The sequence below is a fragment of the Gopherus flavomarginatus genome, chromosome 8 (genome assembly GCF_025201925.1).
Source record: "Gopherus flavomarginatus isolate rGopFla2 chromosome 8, rGopFla2.mat.asm, whole genome shotgun sequence".
Lineage (NCBI taxonomy): Eukaryota > Metazoa > Chordata > Testudines > Testudinidae > Gopherus > Gopherus flavomarginatus.
Genome location: NC_066624.1, coordinates 97,322,108 through 97,343,557, shown reverse-complemented (window position 1 = coordinate 97,343,557; position 21,450 = coordinate 97,322,108). Strand labels below are relative to the sequence as shown.

Genomic DNA, 21,450 nt, shown 5'->3' with positions numbered 1-21,450 from the left:
CTGGTGCTCGTATCTTACAACAGTTCTGAAACTGTCGACCTCTGCAGGTGCAGAGTGCGCCCTCTTTTGCCCAGTGTATGGTAGCAATTTCTAGATCATCAGAAGTGTGACCGCCTTTCTATGTTAGTTGTGCTCAGGATGGCAGTACAGCCCTTTATAAGGCAAACCATTTACCAAGACAATTCACACTGACACTCGTTGCTGGAAATGACATTCACTTTCTCCCACTGAAGAAAAGAAAAGCCATATCAGAAATCCTCACTGGAATATATATGTGGCCAATTTCTAGCAACATGTCTCTGCATACTTTTTACTTTAGAAATTTATGGATGTTAAAAATTCAGACTCTTCTTTCAGTGTATAAAATCATGATTTGTGTGGATGGAGAAGAAATCCTTGTCTCCTCTGAACTGTTCTATACAGCATCTCAGAACAGACCGAATGCACTTGGGATGTCTTTTAAAAATAACATTGGCTATTGGCTGCTACCCAAGGATACCAGATTAACTGTACTAAATGGACATATGTATTTACAGAATATAGATACTCTTCTGTTCCATGAGTTCTTTTTACTCAATACATTGACACCACTTTCCCCTATCCACTGGAAGAGCAAATCTGAGAGTTAAATCAACATCTCTCCCTACTTGGGTATGATAACACAAGCCCACACACATACTGCAGATTTTACAGAATAAATTTTGTAACTTCATGTACACAGTGAAATGTAAATTCCTGGTGTCAGAGAGAGACCCCTATAATGTTCTTTTAATATCCACTAAGGAACAGTGTTAAAAAGACATCCTCAGTATGATGATTTCATTTATCCTCTTTTTCAGTGAGTTTCTTTTTAACCTTACCTACTTCCTTTTGGTCTTTATTTTTTCCAGTGGTTCCAGCAATATATGTAATTCTTCCCCTTCCCAATTTACTTATCCTTTTAACTTCTTATTTATTTCAGTTCAACAGGGAGCAACACAAGCAGTGCAAACACATCTGCTTCAATATTCAACATAATTATCAACAAGCTGTTCTCATCTGTTACTACTTTCCAGGAGGCTTACAAGCAGACAGCCAAGGCAATTTACACAGAATCCTGCCACTTAAGTAGGCTGTGCATCCACAAAGAAGTTTAGTTTATAACCACCAGTTATCTAATAAAGACATTTTCTAATTTAACAGTTTCCTGCACATCAGAGTTATGCTTTGCTGAGAACTGCAAGAAAAGCAGCCAGCTTTCTAAATCATTTCCTGATCGATTCCTTCTGGCGTGGGTTAGTTTTGCCATAAACTAAATTCTTTATTCTAATCCTAAATCCTGAGTTAATCCGGAATTCATGTTCCTAGATTATTTTGTACCAACAGTATATGCTAGGGCTTTCCTTACCAATATTAATTGCATCTTTTGAGGATGTCTACGTTGCATCTGAGAGTTAGCATCTCAGCCTGAGTCCACTGACTTGTGGTAAGCTAACAGGTCTTGCACTAGCCGTGTAGACATTGTGGGTCGGGCTGGAATTTAGGGTCTCAAGCCTGGGGCTTGAAAGCCCAAGTGCTGGCCCAAGCTGTAACGACCACACAGCTACTTTTAGTGTGCCTGCATGAGCCCCACTGACACAACTCTGTGGACCTGAGCTGGGTGGCTTGTTTCCAGATGCAGCACAGACATTCCCTTGAAGAGTCCCATTACCTACAGCTTTAAGGTTGGTCATTAGCAGTTGGTGCTGATGAAGTTGGTCTTCTCGGCTGAAAGTTCACCAGGCTCAAATACATCTGTAAACAACACAGAGTGGCAGTGTGTTTTTTCTATCCACTAGAGCCATTTGTTTTTTTCTAATTTTACCATATTCAGGCAGATTTGCCAATTCACAGAGTTATGGCTAATGGATAGGATTTGATTGCTAGTTTATCTGCTTCCTCTGTACTTGCCAAAAGACTATTTCAATTCTCTATTCCAAACTTAAGAACACAGAAGTCCAGTTGCTCTTGGCTGCTGGAACCTCAGTTTCCCAGCCAGCTACACCTTTTATGGATATTTTCTTGAACCTTTTTTCACAGTATTATAAGTATAACAGTTGTTGCCAGAAACTGTTTCAAGCAGTATCCAACCACATGTTGACTGGACTAAGGCCAACTTGACTTCTTTGGGAGCGGCTTCCTACACTGAGTCCAGTTTCAGTAGCATACTGAAAGCTTCTTCAGCATGGGATAGAATAGGCCTGATTCTCTTCTCAGCTACCCCAGTTTGAAGCAGGAGTATTTCTACCAAAGTAATGGTGCTATCCCCATGCAAAGATGGTATTAGATCAGAAGCAGGCCCTAGTTTTCTTGCAGCATTGATCTCCAAAACTAAACATACACTAACTTTACAATAATCTGGTTATACTCCTACAATTAGCCACTGATTGGTGAAAGCTACTGAGCAAGGGTATAAAACAGAAGCAAAACTGAGATGCAATACAGTCATTTTTTTCTGTATGAATCCATATATCCCAGTGATCCTCTTATTTCTCTAGGCAGAATATTAAACAAAACAAGATCTATTCGGCGAAAATAGATATTGTGCAACTTCAGTTCCTATGAGGACACTCAGCACCAGAAAGGCACAAGACTTATACACTTTGGATGAAGTCCTGGGCCTACTGAAGTCAATGCCAAAACTCTCATCAACTTCAGCGAGGCCAGGATTTTACCCTGTAACTTCTTCCCTTAAATCATGGCAATGGTGCAACTTTTACTGTCCTAATTTTCTTATTCCAAGGCCCAGTCCAGAGGTTCTTACTCAATTTTTACTCTGGGAAGCTCCCCTGAAATTAATGGGAGTTCGCCTATGTTTGGTCCTTGTGCATCTATATAATGGCTAATAAAAGCTAAGATACTATGATCTTGCATATTATGCTATATATCAATATATTTAAAAAGACACGGGCAAGTAACTAAGGCCCAAAATGTTACTTTATCTGAACATTTATTAATCTGGTAGGAGATGTACTTCAGATTTCAAGGGCCTGAGGCTGATCTCATTTACACTGGTTTGAATCAGAAAACAGTGGAGTTACACTGGTGTACAACTGATGTAAATAGGAGGAGAATCAGACACAGCATTTCTAATTCTTTTAAAATATAACCCGTGATAACATGATGACAGTATGAGCTCCCCTAATCTGTTTCTACTCTCGTAGCGAAGCACAGTGCTTAACTGTTCCTGGACTTGCACACACGGCTGCTGACATCAGCACTGAAACGGCTGCCAAAAAGGGAAGCAAACCAAAAGGAGCCATGCAGGATTCTGAAGAAACAGAGAGAAAGGGAAAAAAAAGTTTTCCAAAGAGAGAAAGACCTGAGCTTGAAGAGTGAAGATGCTTTATTTTCCTTTTTATAAGAGGGCATGACACACCATGAAGAGTAAAAACAAGATTAAAGCTGTGACTAAAAAGTGATTAACTGTCTCCTTTTTAGTCACTTCAGCGCATGTTTCCCATCAGTCATCACATTCCTCCACAAGCTACTTTACTGTTGTCTAAAATATCAGTCTGAGACATGTAGGTCTGGGAATATATATTTTTATGATGGAATGCTCAGCGAATTGGCATTTTGTCTTTTAAACTAGTCACCCTTTTCCAATCCATAACGATCTGTTTAATTTGATTGTTCCTCAGAAGGCTGTGCAACTTAACTGACTTTATGAATCACTTTAGATTTATTGCCAATTGCAGCCTGTTTTATAATAACCATTTGTCCTTAGTTTAGCACTCAGAGCTTTTGGGAAGCACTCTGGCTTTGGTATTTTGAGAGGCGAGAGCTATACAATACACATGTGTTGCTGGAGGTTAGAGGTGGATGTGTGTTCATGTTACATTTCACAGAGGGGTCTGGAGTAAAAATGACTTCAGAAAATTGTGAAACATTTGTCTCTAGAAAAAACTCAAGATCCCAGCAAAAAAAAAATTACAATAATTAAGGGTCAAATTTGACTCCTCTTACTCTCAGTGAGAAGGACTTTATACCTTCCAGGCTGCAGGTATTACTAAATATGAGTAGGGGTGTCAGAATCTGGCCTCAAAGGATTAGGTATCCCATCACCTACTTTTAAAAAAAATTGGAATAAAGCAAGAATTATACATACTCAGGTCACAGTGGATTCCATAATAACCTGGTCGGCAGGTGCATTTGCCTGTCGCTGGGTGACATTCCTCATTCTCTTCAGAGCACTGACATAGTTGGTTACAGTTCTTACCATATGTGCCTGGTGGACAAGCTGAGGGAAGAGGAAATGTAAACCAATGAATTAAATTTGTCTTGGTAAATATAGCACTCAAACAAAGGGCAGGCTAAAATTTATTAAATAAAACCACTGCCTATAGAAGTATGCTGCCCTCTGGGACTCTAGTTTTATTAAATTTACTTGGGGATTACTTCACTGTTTGATTTTGTTTTGTTCAGTCAATTTATGCCCAACTGCCAAGGGCCAGCTGCAATTTTCTTGTCACTAAAGAAAATCATAGTGTGATGTCAGGTAAAATCGACTAAAATAACAGTATAACTCATGAGGGACCACATGTATGGATAAAGACATTTCCCCTTGTGTAAATAGTTTAAACTTTCAAGGTTGCTTTAGCACAAACATTTGTACATGTTGCATTTTGTCACTTGTCAGCCATGCTGCCTGCATTTTCCTGACTATTTAGATCTAGGTTCTTTATATTGGTGCGCACCACACTGTCTGAGCACCGTCATAGAAATATCAGGCCAAATTCTCAGGTAATATAAATTGGTACAGCAAAAGCAACTTGAATAAAGCTGTGGCGGTTGTTATAGTTATTTATCGTTATTTTTATTACTTAGCACCCAGTGCCACTGATTGGGGTTAACATCCCATTGTGCCACACACTGTATACACACACAAGAAACAGGCAGTCCCTGCCCCAAAAGCTTACAGTCTTACAGATCAGATCGGGAGCTGATTAAAATTTCAATAATCAGATATTTTTAATAGTAAAAATTACGCTCAGAAAACAGGTTTCTGAAATTTTGCATTAAGGAAAAGCAAAATAAGAATCATAGAGCTTGGAGCACAAAGTAAATCCAGTTTGTCTTTAAAGATAACCCCAGAATGGATGTGTTTCTTGCCACTGACAATAATAAATAATGATTATAATAAAAATATAATCTTCTGGTGCTCCAACAGCCACGAACAGACTTTGTTCTCCCACAGACCACCAATGGAAGGCAGATGTGGGCATACTGCCTGCCCCCTGGAGGGACAGAATCCTAAAGTGGACTGGACACTTCCCTGTGCCAGTTTTGCTGAATTTTGTCTCCTTGCTTGCTCTTGCAATCTGCAAGAAGAAAATCTATATTCAGCTTTCAAGCTCTAGTCCACTTTTATTAATGCAGTGTTCTAGCAGTCCTTACTCCTTCAGAGGTTGATTTAATCAGCTGTTCAGTTATTTAATAAATGAATCAATCCCCTGTAGGTTTTTTTCAAGGGGCAATTAGTCACATGCTTTTATAACAACTTACTTTTTTCACAGCCATAGCCAGTGAATCCTTGAGGACAGCCACACTCTCCATTCACATGGTAACAAGGGGTACCCGAAGGGCAGTTGCAACGCTTGGTACAGTAATTGCCATAGTAGCCAGGCAAGCAAGCTGGAATAACCAAACCAATTTTCATTAGAACAGATTGCAGAAGGGCTTAGAATCTAAAGGCCACGTTCGGCCCTTGACTGCAATGAAAGCCCATGATTTCATGCTCTACCCAGCAAATATATATGAAGAATATTGGTGCTTCCAAGAAGACTACCTCCCCGGGAGAACAGTAACGCCTGTTTATTTCTGTTGTTCAAATGTTACATTAGTTCCAGAGGTAGGAGATGAATTCCAAGCCACAATCAATGAAATCCTGGCCATTTGAAATCAACGACAAGAATCCCATTGACTTCAAGGGGGCCAGGATTTCACCCATGATCGTTCCCTTTAACGTGTACCTTAACATGTTCTGCTGCACAGAAGAAAACTTCATGTGACGTTGTCATCAAGAACTACAAGTAAAAATATAAAATCACCAAGTCGGGTCTTAATTATACTTTCAATACTTCTTGCTTTTGCAAGATAAAATCTTGGGCTTTACAGCACCTGGTGTCAGAATTTTGTCATTTTGTCTTTTCAGGGGACACTAGAGTAATTATTCAATGTGACATTTAAACATTTATTTTTAATTTTAATGAAAAACTGTATATGTCATGAAATATACAGGTCTGAAAGGCCTAGAGACTGACGGCAATTGACATGAAAAAAACCAAAGGGACACAACGTAGTTCATCATCATGAAGACAATCTGCTAATGGGCAGATTGATACGTGGAGAAGGAGAAAACTACCACAGCCTACCAAAAAGTACTTCTTAAGGCTTAATTCTGGGAAGCGCTGAGTGCCCTCAACTCCCATTGATTTCAGTGAGATCATGCCAGGGCTTAATGATGTTATTGCAGGATCAGGGTCTTAATGGAGAAGACACAGTACTAGGTAGATTTCTTGGTTGTACTCTCAGCAGAAACTCACGTTTGTCGCATCGTTTTCCTCGCCATCCTTTTTCACAGTGACACACTCCACTCTGATGGTGGCAGGAAGAGCTGTGCTCACAGTCACACCGTTCCTCACACTGCTTTCCAAAGAATCCAGAGGGACAGGCTGAGAGGAAAATTAGATAAGCAGAATAATGGTTCCTTCTGGTCTACAGAAAGCTGATGTGAAAGCCATCAGCCACTGACAAATAAGCCAATATTTATCTTCTTTGACATCTTGGGATGATGAATAGATGATACAGGCACTGAATTTATAATTTGAAGAGAGTATATTTAGTATATTTAAAATTGTTATATTCAGTCCTGAATGCTAATGACTATGCACAGGAAAGTTTGTAAAATGGCAGTAATCTGGAATCCTAGAGATCACAATGGATTGTATAATAATGGCAAAACACTACACACTGAACAACAACATATTGTGTTAATAATGATAGTAGGTTGTGCCTATTATCTCAAGGACTTTACAAGGTTGCTAACGGGAAACTGAGGCATGAGAAAGCAGGGGTGGCAGGTTTGTAGAAACGTTGGTGGTGCCCAGAACCCCCTCCCCCCCAAAAAACTCCCCCCCCCAAAACTTCACCCCACACCTACCTAAGGCTCTGGGAGGGAGTTTGGGTGAGGGAAGGAAGTCTGGGTGCAGGCCCTGGGCTGGGGCAGGGGATTGGGGTGTGGGCTGGGAGTCTCCATGTGCTGCTACACTCAGGCATTGCCTCCTCAGCTTCTTATTGGCTGTAGGGACACTTGGGGTGAGACACAGACCCACACCGCCCAGGGGCTGTGGGGGTGGGGAAGCCACATGGAACAGGCAGGAAGCCTCTCAGCTCAGCTGCACTGCCATTGATGAGTGGGGACCCTGGTCTGTTTTAAATGGCCTGGAGGATGCGGAGGTGGGGACGCTCAGGGGGAAGGCGGGGCGGAGGGAGAGACCCAGCCTCAGACATTGCTGGAGCCAGGCCCTGGGCCAGGAATATTCCTGGTGCCCAGGCACCACATGCCCATAGAACTTGCTGCCCACGTGAGGAAGTGAAAAGTCAGAATTTCAAAGATTCCTGACTCCCACTAACAAATAAAACTTGTGGATTCTCAGCACTTATAGAAAAACACAGTCCAATTGTGACTTGTCCAAGATCATAAAGCAAGTGGATGGCAGAACTTGAAATAGAGTCCAAATTTCTGGACACTTAGTCCTAAATTCTGTGTTTCTAAGGGACTTATATGGCCCCCATTATTATAGTATCTGAGCACCTCACAGGCTTTAATATAGTTTTCGTCATATCACCCCTGTGAAATAGGGAAGTGCCCCATTCGTTTCTGAGCAGACAGATTAAGTGACTTGCCCAAGGTCATACAGAGAATTGAACCTAGCTCTCCCAACCCCTAGCTAGCACCCTAACCACTGCACCAGCCTTCCTTTCTAACCATTAGCTAGCTCTAGTGCTCTTCAGAATGAAAAGTATTAAGATCAAATTGAAGGCTAGAAAGTGACTCAATGTCGTGGAGGGAGTTCCAGACAGAGGAGTCAATGGAAGTGAAAGAGAGACCCTTGGGAGTTGAAATGGACAGCCACAGCTATAGAATGATTAATAAAAATACAGGAAACATTAATTAATAACATGCTTATTACAGAATCAAGCTTTACAATCAGTCAAATAAAAGAAATTAGCCTTCCTACCAACATTGCACTGGTCCCCGATCCATCCTGGATGGCAGTTGCATTTCCCTGAATGTCGGTCACAAATTCCACCATTGCCACAGCTACAGTTCTCCTCACAGCTCTCTCCATACTTCCCATCCTCACACTCTGAAATCAATAACGGCAGAATTTTATCAGAATCATAAGTGAATGAAAGGTCCAGCCAAAGCAAATGGAGAACATGATAGAACTCACCAAGTTCACAGGCTATACCAGTCCAGCCTTTGGGACAAATGCATTGTCCAGTTACATGATCACACACAGCCTGATTGCGACAGATGCAGTGCTGCAAACAGTTCATGCCATATAAACCAGAAGGACAGGCTGCAAACAAAATTTAACATAAGAACGTAAGAATTGCCATATTGGGTCAGACCAAAAGTCCATCTAGCCCAGTATCCTGTCTTCCAATAGTGGCCAATGCCAGGTGCCCCAGAGGGAATGAGCAGAATAGTAATCATCGAGTGATCCACTTCCTGTTGCTCATTCCCAGCTTCCGGCAAATAGAGGCTAGAGACACCATCCCTGCTCATCCTGGCTAATAGCCGTTTATGGACCTATCCTCCATGAATTTACCTAGTTCTTTTTTGAACCCTGTTATACTCTTGGCTTTCACAACATCCTCTGGCAAAGAGTTCCATTTGATACAGGTTATTTCACAAGGAAGCTTTGACATTTAATGCAAGTGTTTAGACCCCATCATTTTATATGTACAATGGGGATGATGCTTTCCAATGTGCATTACTTTGCATTTATCAACATTGAACTTCATCTGCCATTTTGTTGCCCAGTCACCCAGTTTTGAGAGATCCTTTTGTAGCTCTTCACAGTCTGCTTGGGACTTAACTATCTTGAGTAGTTTTGTATCATCTGCAAATTTTGCCACCTCATTGTTTACCCCTTTTTCCAGATCATTTATGAATATGTTGAATAGAACTGGGCCCAGTACAGACCCCTAGGAGACACCATTATTTACCTTTCTTCATTCTGAAAACTGACCATTTATTCCTACCCTTTGTTTCCTGTTTTTTAACCAGTCACCAATCCATGAGAAGATCTTCCCAGCTTATTTTGCTTAAGAACCTTTGGTGAGGGACCTTGTCAAAGGCTTTCTGAAAACCTAAGTACTATATATATATATATAGTATATATATATAACATAATACATTATGTTCATCTATGTGGCTTCCTGCTTCTGATGTACTTAAATTTTTTTTTGCTATTACTTTTTGAGTCTTTGGCTAGCTGTTCTTCAAATTTCTTTTTTGGCCTTCCTAAATATATTTTTACACTTCATTTGCCAGAGTTAATGCTCCTTTCTATTTTCCTCACTAGGATTTAATTTCCACTTTTTAAAGGATATCTTTTTGCCTCACACTGCTTCTTTTACTGTGTTGTTTAGCCATCGTGGCTCTTTTTTCGTTCTCTTACTATGTTTTTTAATTTGGGGTGTACATTAAAGTTGAACCTCTATTATGGCATCTTTAAAAAGTTTCCATGGAGCTTGCAGGGATTTCACTTTTGATGCTGTACCTTTTAATTTCTGTTTAACTAGCCTCCTCATTTTTGTGTAGTTCCCCTTTCTGAAATTAAATGCCACAATGTTGGGCTGCTGTGCTGTTACAGAGATGTTACATTGAATTGTATTATGGTCACTATTACCAAGTAGTCCAGCTATATTCACCTCTTGGACAAGATCCTGTGTTCCACTTAGGACTAAATCAAGAATTGCCTCTCCCCTTGTGGGTTCCAGGAGTAGCGGCTCCAAAAAGCAGTCATTTAAGGCGCCAAGAAACTATCTCTGTTTCCCATCCTGAGGTGACATGCACCCAGTCAGTATGGGGACAGTTTAATTTCCCCATTATTATTGAGGTTTTTATTTTAATAGTCTCTCTAATCTCTCTGAACATTTCACAGTCACTATCACCATCCTGGTCTGGTAGTCAGTAATATATCCCTACTGCTATATTCTTATTATTCATACATGGAACTACTATTCATAGAGATTCCATGGTACAGTTTGGTTCATAAGATTTTTACTTCATTTGATTTTATGCTTTCTTTCACATATAATGCCACTCCCCCACTAGCAGGACCTGTTTTGTCCTTTGATATACTTTGTACCCTGGTATACTGTGTCCCATTGATTATCCTCATTCTTCCAAGTTTCTGTAATGCCTATTATATCAATATCTTCATTTAATACGAGGCACTTGTCACTTTTTAGCTGTCTGCCATTACATGATGTAACTGAATGGGACTTTTTTTCATTTGACTGTTTCTAATCAGGTCCTACGTGTATTTTATTATCTTCCATCCTCTCCTCCTTAACAGGACATAGAGAATCTCCACTTATAGATAGTCCCCTAAGAGATTTTTCTGTCCGAACCACATGCTCCTCTGGACCTGTCGGCTTTCCCCTGCTCTATGACCTTTTAAATTTTAAGTGCCAGCAATCTAGTTCCATTTTGGTTTAGGTGGAGCCCATCCTTCCTGTATAGGCTCCCCCTTTCTCAAAGGTTTCCCCAGTTCTTAATAAATCTAAACCCCTCCTCCTTACACTCATCCACGCATTGAGACCCTGCAGTTCTGCCTGTTTAACTGGCCCTGTGCCTGGAACTGGAAGCATTTCAGAGAATGCTACCATGGAGGTCTTGGACTTCAATCTTCTACCTAGCAGCATAAATTTGGCCTCCAGGACCTCTCTTCAATCCTTCCCTAGGTCATTGGCACCTACATGTACCATGACCACTGGCTCCTCCCCAGCACTACACATAAATCTATCTAGATGTCTCGAGAGATCCGCAACCTTCACACCAGGCAGATAAGTCAATACAAACCCAGCTATCTATGTTTTTAATGACAGAATCACCCATAACTATTACCTGTCTCTTCCTAATAACTGGAGTTCCCTCCCCCGGAGAGATATCCTCAGTGCGAGAGGATATACAACATCATCTGGAAGGAGGGTCCCAACTATGGGATCATTTCCCTCTGCTCCAACTGGATGTCCTCCTTCCCTGAGACTTTCATCCTCCTCACCAGCAGGAAACTCCTATTAAAAATGCACATAAACTACAAGAATAAGAAGCCATGTCTATATGAACTATATCTGTACAGAAATTTTACTAATGTTGACAGTTATAATACCCTATAATCCTTCCCCCTACAATGTAAACTGTAAATGTCAATTCAATTAGGAATTTTGTGCAACATTCAGAATACAAAACGGCTAACAACCTAAAGTAAGCAAACTATTTACGGTACAGGAAAGCAATAGATTCTAAGAAGGATAATGCAAGTTAAATACATAGAACCTAACTCTACCTTGTTTTACACCAATCTGACTGATCGTGCAAGTGATGTAAGTCAGGTTTGGATTTGACCTACACAGCCTGACTCCACTCTGATTTACATTGGAGTAAATCAGGAGTAACTCTATTGTAACCAATGGAATTACATTAATGTAAAACTGGTTTGGGAGCAGAATCAGGCCACTTCAGAACACAGTGGGCTGCAACAGTTGAAATTTAGTAATAGCTGAAGTTTATTATTATAGCTTCTTAGCCACAGGCCATTTTGAGGACAGCAATCAAAGGTTTTACAATGAAATTTGTTTAATGATAAGTGAAGAAAATGCTTAATTGTATCCCAAAACAATGATCTCTAGTTTTTCCCATCCTCACCTATGATAGCAAGAGCTTGATTCTTCACAGCTTTCTCAATAATTAGTAGGCTATGGACTGGTTCCACTTTTTAATGGTTACTTTGTACGATACACAATTTTATAACTATTACATCTTTCTATCCACAGCAGGCTGATGATATTCTATAACTTGCCTATTTTTAATTTAAAGAAGTACATATAATGAATTTCTCACAATGGGTACTGGAACTAGAGCTTGGGAAATTTAGCTCAAAGGGCAGAGGCTTGTGCTTTAAGTGCTCAAGTGATAACTCCATAAATTGCTAGCAGCAGTAGGTTCTAGGCCACCAAATGGACCAGTGACTAGAGGAGGACACTTACCCAACAGTCCCTTCCCTCTCCCTGCCTTGCCCAGATGATCAAATTATCAGAGAAACCAAACACACAGAAGAATCCACAATGCACTGTAATAGAAAGGAACCATTTGTGTCTGAAAATATGTAGTTTGATATAGGGTCCTTCTGACTGAAAAAGTGGTTGATTTACAGTTAATCAAAACAAAAACAACCAAAAACTCTCTAGTATTTGAGGCTATTTCCTTAAGAGAAACTTCACATTTCAGCCAATATTGTACCCATCAGTATGAGGGAAAGACTTGTGTGTCTATATTCCCCTCTCCCATGGAAATCATAAGCAAGTGGAAAGTCCTTTTGTCTTTAGATTTTAAAAAGTATCAGAGGGGTAGCCGTGTTAGTCTGGATCTGTAAAAGCAGCAAAGAGTCCTGTGGCACCTTATAGACTAACAGATGTTTTGGAGCATGAGCTTTCGTGGGTGAATACCCACTTCGTCAGATGCATGTAGTGGAAATTTCCAGGGGTAGGTATATATATGCAGGCAAGCTAGAGATAATGAGGTAGTTCAATCAGGGAGGATGAGGCCCTGTTCTAGCAGTTGAGGTGTGAAAATCAAGGGAGGAGAAACTGGTTCTGTAACTGGCAAGCCATTCACAGTCTTTGTTTAATCCTGAGCTGATGGTGTCAAATTTGCAGATGAACTGAAACTCAGCAGTTTCTCTTTGAAGTCTGGTCCTGAAGTTTTTTTGCTGCAGGATAGCCACCTTAAGGTCTGCTATAGGGAGGCTGAAGTGTTCTCCTACAGGTTTTTGTATATTGCCATTCCTAATATTTGATTTGTGTCCGTTTATCCTTTTCCATAGCGACTGTCCAGTTTGGCCGATGTACATAGCAGAGGGACATTGCTGGCACATATTACATTGGTGGACGTGCAGGTGAATGAACCAGTGATGGTGTGGCTGATCTGGTTAGGTCCTGTGATGGTGTCACTGGTGTAGATATGTGGGCAGAGTTGGCATCGAGGTTTGTTGCATGGATTGGTTCCTGAGCTAGAGTTATTATGGTGCAGTGTGCAGTGCTTTCAGACTTCCCTAAAATACGAATAGCTACCATTTTGCTGCAGATTTGTTCACTTAGCAATTCCAAAGTGAATGTCAAAGCTCCCAGTGAGGACATTCAATCCTAGATTTAGCTTATTGTGTAAGGAGCAACCACAAACTAGCGATTTGTAGGAAGATAACTGCTACATTGGGATGAGAGCACAGGCTACATTGCTGGTTCCGGATCACTTATCTAGACATTCCAAACCTTCCGTTTTTAAACTGAAATAGGTCCAAAGGGGGTAAATTGGATAAACATTTGATGTTGCCTGGATTATTTTTTATTTCATTTTAATTTTCAAAGATGGCAGGTTTTCTGTCTTACTACATTCTGGGACATTTTATCCCTCTTAACCAAATCAGCTATTCCCTGGAACTCTCTACTGTACCTTTCACTTTGTACTCCTGGTTTCAACATTTACTGTTTTGTGCTTGTATGGTACCTTAGACAATGGGGTCCTGGCCCAGGCCTAAATACTATGATAATAATAACAACACTGTAACACTGTAATATTAACTAATAATAATGTCCCTGTACCATGTATGTGCAGACTTCTCCTAGCTGCCCACACACTTAATAAATATTAATAGATATAGGACAACCTGAACTTAAAATGGTTCTGTCCCTCAAATAGAACATTATTTTTTACAGACTGTGTGGCCCATTTGTACATATATTTAATTACCATACAGTAAAGCCTGTACCAAAGACCACCCTTATTCAGTAATCACCTGTATAAATTGCTATAAGCACAAATCAGTTTCTAAAAGACCAGTATTTGTCTGTCCCTTTTCCTAAGGCAGGATACACCGAATCCCTATAGTGGAAATTAACTTTAAGATGTTCTGCAAAAAACATACAGAACTTCCACAAATGGGGGTTTGTGTGGCTAAATCTCTGGCCAACTTTGAAGACATCAGCCAGTGGGTTGGGACAATATTTCTATTTTATCTTGTTTTGTTCAAAAGCCATTTGATAAAGTACAAAGCTGGCAACTGAAATACTAATAAAAATCCCCGAGTAAGAAGTTTTGTTTTCCCCTTCTGTCATCTTCTTGCAACAGAAGTTACCGGTAAGGTCTCACTGCACCTTGCTGGCAGGTAGCTCCTCTCCATCCTGCTACGCAAATACACATCCCGGTTACATGATCACAGCGCGCTCCATTGTGACAATTACAAGCATGACTGCAGCCTTCCCCATAACTGTCACCCTGGCAAGCTGCAAAGAGAGGACCATAAAGTGCAATTACAACACATCAAAGGAGGCATCATACAGAGCAAAATTCAGACATAACCCAATTCAAGGGAAATCAGTAAGAAATTGGCTTCTTATGAAACACCGTTCATATCATACCGACGCATTAAGTTCATATATTAACCAGACCTGACACTAAACAATGTGAGCTTAAAAATACGTCTGAACGCATTCTGAACAGATTTTTATCAAAGACTCGAATCACTTGGGTGATATATCATCTGTCATCCTCCTGTACCTTGGAATGTCTTTGTCTTAAACTAATGGTCCAGCAGAACAGACAGCTTGACAGGCTGGTTATTTATTTGCAGCCTGGTAAGAGAACTGACAACTTCATTGTTTTCATTGTTCATTTTTCACAGTTCGATGCTTTAGCTCACCCAAAGCCTTATTCTTTGCTCAGAAAGCAGAGATAACTTTATCACATTGGGTAAGCAGCTGGCTCTCAGGTGAAAACTTAACCCTGTATCCATGCTTCAGCTCCATTTTGTCCTCTACCGGTGTTGCCTCCCATAGACAAAATGGCATTACAAGATTTCTGCTGTCTTCATTGTCATGGCTCTCTCTCCCTTTAAATGGCAGTAAATGGAGTATGTTGTCACTTTGCTTTCTAGAGTATCACTAAAGGTATTTTAAGGAAGAAAAGCAGGAATGTCCTTATAGATGGCCAAGTTAAAAGAATAAGATAGTTGTTGTCTGTCTTACTGGAGGCTTTAATTCTATGCTGTCATACTTGTTTTCCCAGAGATAACAAACACCATCGGCATTCTTTCCAAGACAAAATAAAAGGGTCTGATCCTGTGAAATGCCATGTGTCCCTTGCTCCCATTAACTTTGGCACATAACACCTCATAGAACTGGGCCCACACTTCGACCTTTCATTAAAATCCCTAGCCCTTTTGGGGATCAAGATGTAGTATTGCATGCAAGACTCATCAGTGAGAGAGAGAGAACGGAAGAATGGAATTTTCCTCACTTCAGTTGTGAATGTGGTTGACGCTTTTGGCCTATTCATAACCTGCAGCTTCTTGTCTGAGGCTTTTCAGTGTCCCAGTGTGATTTACATGGATGACATTTCACTTGTAGCTCCTTTTCAACATATATATTTTTAAATCAGTTAGATCCCATCTGTATCACCACTGTAGCCAAGTCCAGGGACCCGGTTACAATGTTGTTAATCTATATATTTTGGATGAGGCCTATCTGCATCACCAAATTAAAGACTCAGACCACCTGAATGAGATTTACTTTGATTATAGGGAGAGATTTAAATTGGGTGTCCACTATACAAATCAGAATTATGCTATAAAAGGGTGTTACTAGGTCACCTGATTAACCCTGAGAGTGTATCTCACCAGAAGTTTACATCATGTGCATATAAATCTCTTGTTATGCCTACTAGGAGAGAGAAGGGATTTATCAGTGAATTAGAAATTCCAAAACAAAAGCAGGAACTCTTGGTGAGGAAAGTTAAACATTCCTGTCTCTTGTTAGGAGTATACAGGCCTTCTTGGTTCATCTTTGGGGCACACTGCTTACAGGGCCGGTGCAACCCATTAGACGACCTAGGCGGTCACCTAGGGCACTACCATTTGGGAGGGCGGAGGCATTTCAGGTTCTTCAACGACGACTGTGATGGCTGGATCTTTGGCTGCCGCGGTCGTCGTCGGCATTTAGGCGGAGGGAGCTGGGGCAGGGGGGTGCGGGGAGGGCCACCTGTAGCAAGTAAGGGGGGGCGTGGCACGCAGGTTAACCGCTTCCTGCCCCAGCTTCAGTTCCTCCCCTGAGCACGCCGCTCCGCTCTGCTTCTCTCCCTCCAGGCTTGCGGTGCCAAACAGCTGATTGGCGCCGCATGCCTGGGAGGCGGGAGAAGTGGAGCGGCGACGGCATGCTCAGGGAGGAGGCAGAGCAGAGGTGAGTTGGGGCGGGGAGCTGCCACACAGCTCCCCGGGCTGAGGGGAGCTGCTGTGTGTTGGGGGGTGCCTCAGGGAGGAGGGGGCAGAGAACTGCTACAGGGCTGGGATGGGAGGGGGCAAGATGGAAGTTTTGCCTAGGGTGAGAAACATCCTTGCACCTGCCCTGACTACTTAGCAGAGGATTTACAATGTTGGAAGACTGAAACAGCAAGTGAAATCAAGCTATGCTTGAGGTTTCTCTGCTGATGGAGCAGAGTGAATTGAATTTTTCTTCCTCTTATTTTGATGAGGAGTGTAAAGATACTAGTTTATAAACTACTTTAGGTGGCTAGGTAAAAATCAATTAAAATCCCATGATGCCAGAATTATTTTTCAGCATCCTCCTGCACATCTCATTACTTGAAAACAAATGCTGCTCCTCCAGCTGTGAGAGTGAGCAGATTCCAGGAAATGCCAGCACAAATACACAACACAGAACAAAGGCAAAGAGGCATGTGTGAATGCCCCCAGCAGAGCAGGGGTCAGAGTACTCTCTGCAAGGCTTGAATTATACTGTTTGGAGCAGTAGGACAAACAGTACAATGGATCCAAATCTTAGAACGTTCTTCTTCTTCTATAGGTGCCATTGTTTAAAAAGATTTACAGGTGGACAATATCTCACCAGTACCTGGGGGTAGAATGGAGCTGGCTGCACACCCAGTGCAAAAGCCAGCTTGTAGATTCAGAGCAGGATAGCTTAACAATTTGCTTATTGCTCCTCTGGCCCAAAGCACTGTGTAGTGCTTGCTGTTGATGGCAGCATGTGCACTAGAGCTGACTGGACGTGCCTAGCTAGCTATCCCACATCCTTTGTGGAAGCTGTGCAGGTGCACTCACCAGACATGCACTCAGTGTCCTGGGCTGTAGGAGGGATCCTGCCATTCTGCTTCTGCAGAGCTGTGTGGGTCAGAAGCTTCTCATGGCCTTTCCCCCTACCACACTGTGTATGGGCAGAAGGCAGGATTAATCAACCCTTGAGTTACTGATATTAGCAACTTCTAGAAAGAAACCTGAAAGATCCCTCAGTTGAATCAGCCACTTCACTCCTCAGGGAACTAGGCATCTCAAGTTAAACTTCTGGAAATAAGTGATCGATGCTGGTAAATGTTGCTAGTGTTTCATTTCAAACTGTCATGCAGGCCACTACTCTTGGCATAGTGAAAAAACAAGTCAGACTCATTTCTTTAACCCTCCTTGTTTACATGTTCTCTTCAGATAGGTTGCACCCTGTCTTGTCAGTAATTCTGAAAGCTTTCGCATCTGCACACTGGGACTTCCCTATGCCAGCAGCTCTTAATACTGCTGAGTCTTAGATCAACTCTGTTTCTGTCTTAATTAGGTTCCTCCAAACCTTAGCCCTCTTCCCCATTACTAAGGCTGTCAAGAGCGGCCCTGATATAAATATAATCATATCTGGGGTTAGATGACCTGGAAACAGGCCACTTCCATACATTGTTTATTATTATTATTAATACTAGCAACCTTTGGCCAAACCTGCAAAGTCATCCATGTAGTACATTACTAGATGATGATACATTGTTTAGCTAAGGGAGAAACAGGTCACCCCTGTGCATTGTTATTTGACCTTACCCTTTTGCAAGCAAAAGGAGTCTTGAAGCCTTTGGTGTCTTAACTAGCACAAGGGATAAATCAAGGGCAGCATAAAGCTTTAATGGTTCCAGTGCAAGAGAATAAATAGTTGCTTTCTTATGTAATCCCAGTAGACTTTGCTAGGAAGATGAAGGGGGACATGTGAGGCCTATGACAAAGGGCCTCATTTCTTAATTGAATTTAATAAAATATGTAGGAACAAAGCTTCCAATTTTTAATACAGTTTACAGAGCAGTCAAGAGCAAAGCTGACGGATTGCTAACTTTGTGGATCTTTTGAAGGGCAGTATAAATGGACTGCAACCAAGAAACAAGCAACAGACCCACTCAGCAACACCTCTGCTCCCAAACTGCACAGACATATTTCAATGGCACTATATTTCACAAAGCCAGTTGATTAACTTATAAACAGGGTAGCAAGAGAGATTACCATTGACATGAAGAATTTTAATACATTAAACCGAAGGTGGAATAGCTGGTCCAGGTGTTTGTAGACGGAAAAAAGACTGGGTGGTGGCACTGAGGAATTGTTTGGGAGGACAGCAGAAAGGTTCTACAACATTGTCCCTGGAGTCAGGGGATGGAGGAGGTTATGGGAGAGGATCTTTAGATAGAAGGGAGGATGTGTGAGCTTGTGTGTGCACAGGGAATTGCAGGAAAGAGATGGGATATGGTCAGAGGTAGACGTAGCAGGATTGTTTGGTTGTTGCATGTCTCATGACAGCAGGCCACTATGGGGATTGGGCTGGAATCAGGGTTGGTCAAATCAGGGTGCATGTCTGGAAAAGTTGCAGTAGGGTTTGGTAATTAAGGTGGTTGGAGTTTGTAGGAGGGTGACAAAATGGTTTGTCAAATAAGTGTGTTAAATAGCTGAGAGAGAATCATGACATTTGTGGGTCTAACGAGCCCTGTACAGGCCTCCACAAATAATAAGAATCTATTTATTATGCAATGCTGCCATGGATGAGTGTAAATTGTTCTGAGCGCCACAGTGCTGTCTGCAGAGGATGATTATACTGTATTTTCAGGGTGAAATCCTGGCTCTGTTAAGGTCACTGTGGTCAGGAGTTATCCTCAGTGTTTGAAGGATTAAAGCTTAAATAAAAAATTAATTTGGAAAACACCATTACTGATTTTTTCGAACAACAAGGCTCAATGATGCCTGCAAATGATGCTATGAAGATAAGGAAAAGAATGACTTTCCATCAGATTTGCTGGCAGATTTATCAGAGGATCCAGCAATAATGTCTATTCAAAACAGAAACAAAGCAACCACCTCAGAACCTGCCTTGTTAATTGGGACAGTTCATTCTTACTGTTTGTGAAATTCCAGGAACTTACCTTTTTTGCAAATGACATTTCTAAGAATTAATTATAAAACACCTACCCCCACTCCACCCTAATAGCAAAACAATCCTGGGGACTAACATTTTGCCCTTTAACACTTCATAGAAATGAAAAGTTCGGTTAACATATTGCAGGACACAAAAGAAAAACAAAATGGGACGTACTGTGAAACACTTACGTTTGATGTATTGCAATGGAAGTAAAAGGAAATAACAGATTATTTGTATGCCAACCAAAAAAATTGTTTCCATTTATGGCATCTCTGGAAAGAAGTGTGACTGATCTATCTAACTTACTAGCTTCTTCTACACCTAATCAGGAGCAATTTTCAGAGTTAGAAAGACGAGCTTTTGTGAGCTTTGTCAGAGCTTTGCTGGGCTCGTTGTTATACGTACATTGGTCACACTTGGCTCCCATCCATCCAGGGAGGCACTGGCACGTTCCTATGATGTGGTCGCAGTGAGCTGCATTCTTGCATTCACACACCTGGTGGCAGTCAAGTCCAAAAAATCCACCTGGACAAGCTAAAAATGGAAAAAAGGGTGTTTTTTTTAAAAAGCAGTTCCCATGTCTGGCAAACTGCAAATTCTGGCTCTTGGCTTCTGGAAACTCTGTACATGAGAAAACGTTTTAGTTGGTGCCCTTTTTAGTTAAACAGTCAATTTGAAATTATACTTGGGAGCCTGTGTCCCATTAAAGGTTAAAACTGAAAAGCAGTGAATGGAGAAATCCACACACGAGTCCCATTATTCTGCATGCCCTATGATTTGGGTGTATGTACCCTGATTATTATACTGTTGTATAGATTGCTACCCAGGGAAATGCAGCTGAGCCTATAATCCAAAACCACTAGACTAGAGAGCTAATGAATGTGAATTCACATAAACCGGTTGTTATTAAAAGGAGCTGTGAAGAAAAAGGTGAATAGACTAAAAAGAGGAAAGACTTCCCTGTTCTCTGTGAGATGCATTTGTAAATAAGGTGGATTTCAAGGGGTTAGGCAATTCTGTATAACACAAAGTTTAGATTATCCCTTTCCCATCTCCTTATCTTTAGATTTGGGGACATATGATCCAATTGATTGACCTGCTATATTTCTAAAGAGTTTTACAAAACAAATATATGACATATTATTGCAGTTCAGTGTTTACAGGAAAAACTTGCTAGAAGAAGCAGATAATTCACATTGGTAGGCAACGAACACCAAGAAAAACTAAATGTGGCAGGGCCTCTTCAGGGAATCACAGAGATTCAATAAATACACTTGCAGAGTGTGAGAAAGAGTAGACCTGATGATTCAGGCTACGTATGTGCCAACACTTGACATAGGGAGAATAAACTATCAACGATTGTCTCAGTGGTCGAGAGGTTTCTCTATCCATATTACGTGCAAAATACTATGCTAAAAGAATGCTAAGGTTGCATAGTCAAATTCTAAAAAGTTAGGAAGTGATAGAATAAAGGTTGTCTGGACGGACACTGAATGAGCAGCTATGCAATATTTTGTTTTAGCCACATTGCTCAATGTGTGGCAGTAGGCCTTACTTACTGCACACCACTTAAATGGTGCTCTGAATGCAGAATTATTAATTTTCTCATGAGTTTTGCTATGATGCCAATTAATACAATTTCTGAGTACTTAACAAACATTAATGAATCAAATTTGACAGCACTCCTATAACAGAATCATTCTACATAAACATCTCAACTGGGCACCCAAAATTGGTGGACACTTTTTACCTTAATCTCTGTGCCTCAGTTCCCCATTGGTAAAATGAGATAAATTTTGTGTGCACAATTTTCTACCTTTTTTTTTAAAGAAGAAAAGACCCAATGCACAAACAAATCCCCCCCACAGAAATTCCACCATATGGAATCATACTAACAACTGAACAGATCAT

The 21,450-nt window shown here is 41.0% G+C and overlaps 1 protein-coding gene across 1 annotated transcript in view; it reads right to left on the bottom strand.

Annotated features, from left to right (window-relative positions):
- Positions 1-21,450, bottom strand: part of LOC127057291 (multiple epidermal growth factor-like domains protein 6) — a 290,208-nt gene that overhangs the window by 15,666 nt on the left and 253,092 nt on the right. Inside the window, exons 21-27 of the mRNA XM_050966209.1 lie at positions 19,945-20,073; positions 14,473-14,601; positions 8,478-8,606; positions 8,262-8,390; positions 6,564-6,692; positions 5,524-5,652; positions 4,127-4,258 (exon numbers count right to left, since the gene is read on the bottom strand). Of these exons, the coding sequence (XP_050822166.1) occupies positions 4,127-4,258; positions 5,524-5,652; positions 6,564-6,692; positions 8,262-8,390; positions 8,478-8,606; positions 14,473-14,601; positions 19,945-20,073 (906 nt within the window). The remainder of the gene's footprint in view (positions 1-4,126; positions 4,259-5,523; positions 5,653-6,563; positions 6,693-8,261; positions 8,391-8,477; positions 8,607-14,472; positions 14,602-19,944; positions 20,074-21,450) is intronic.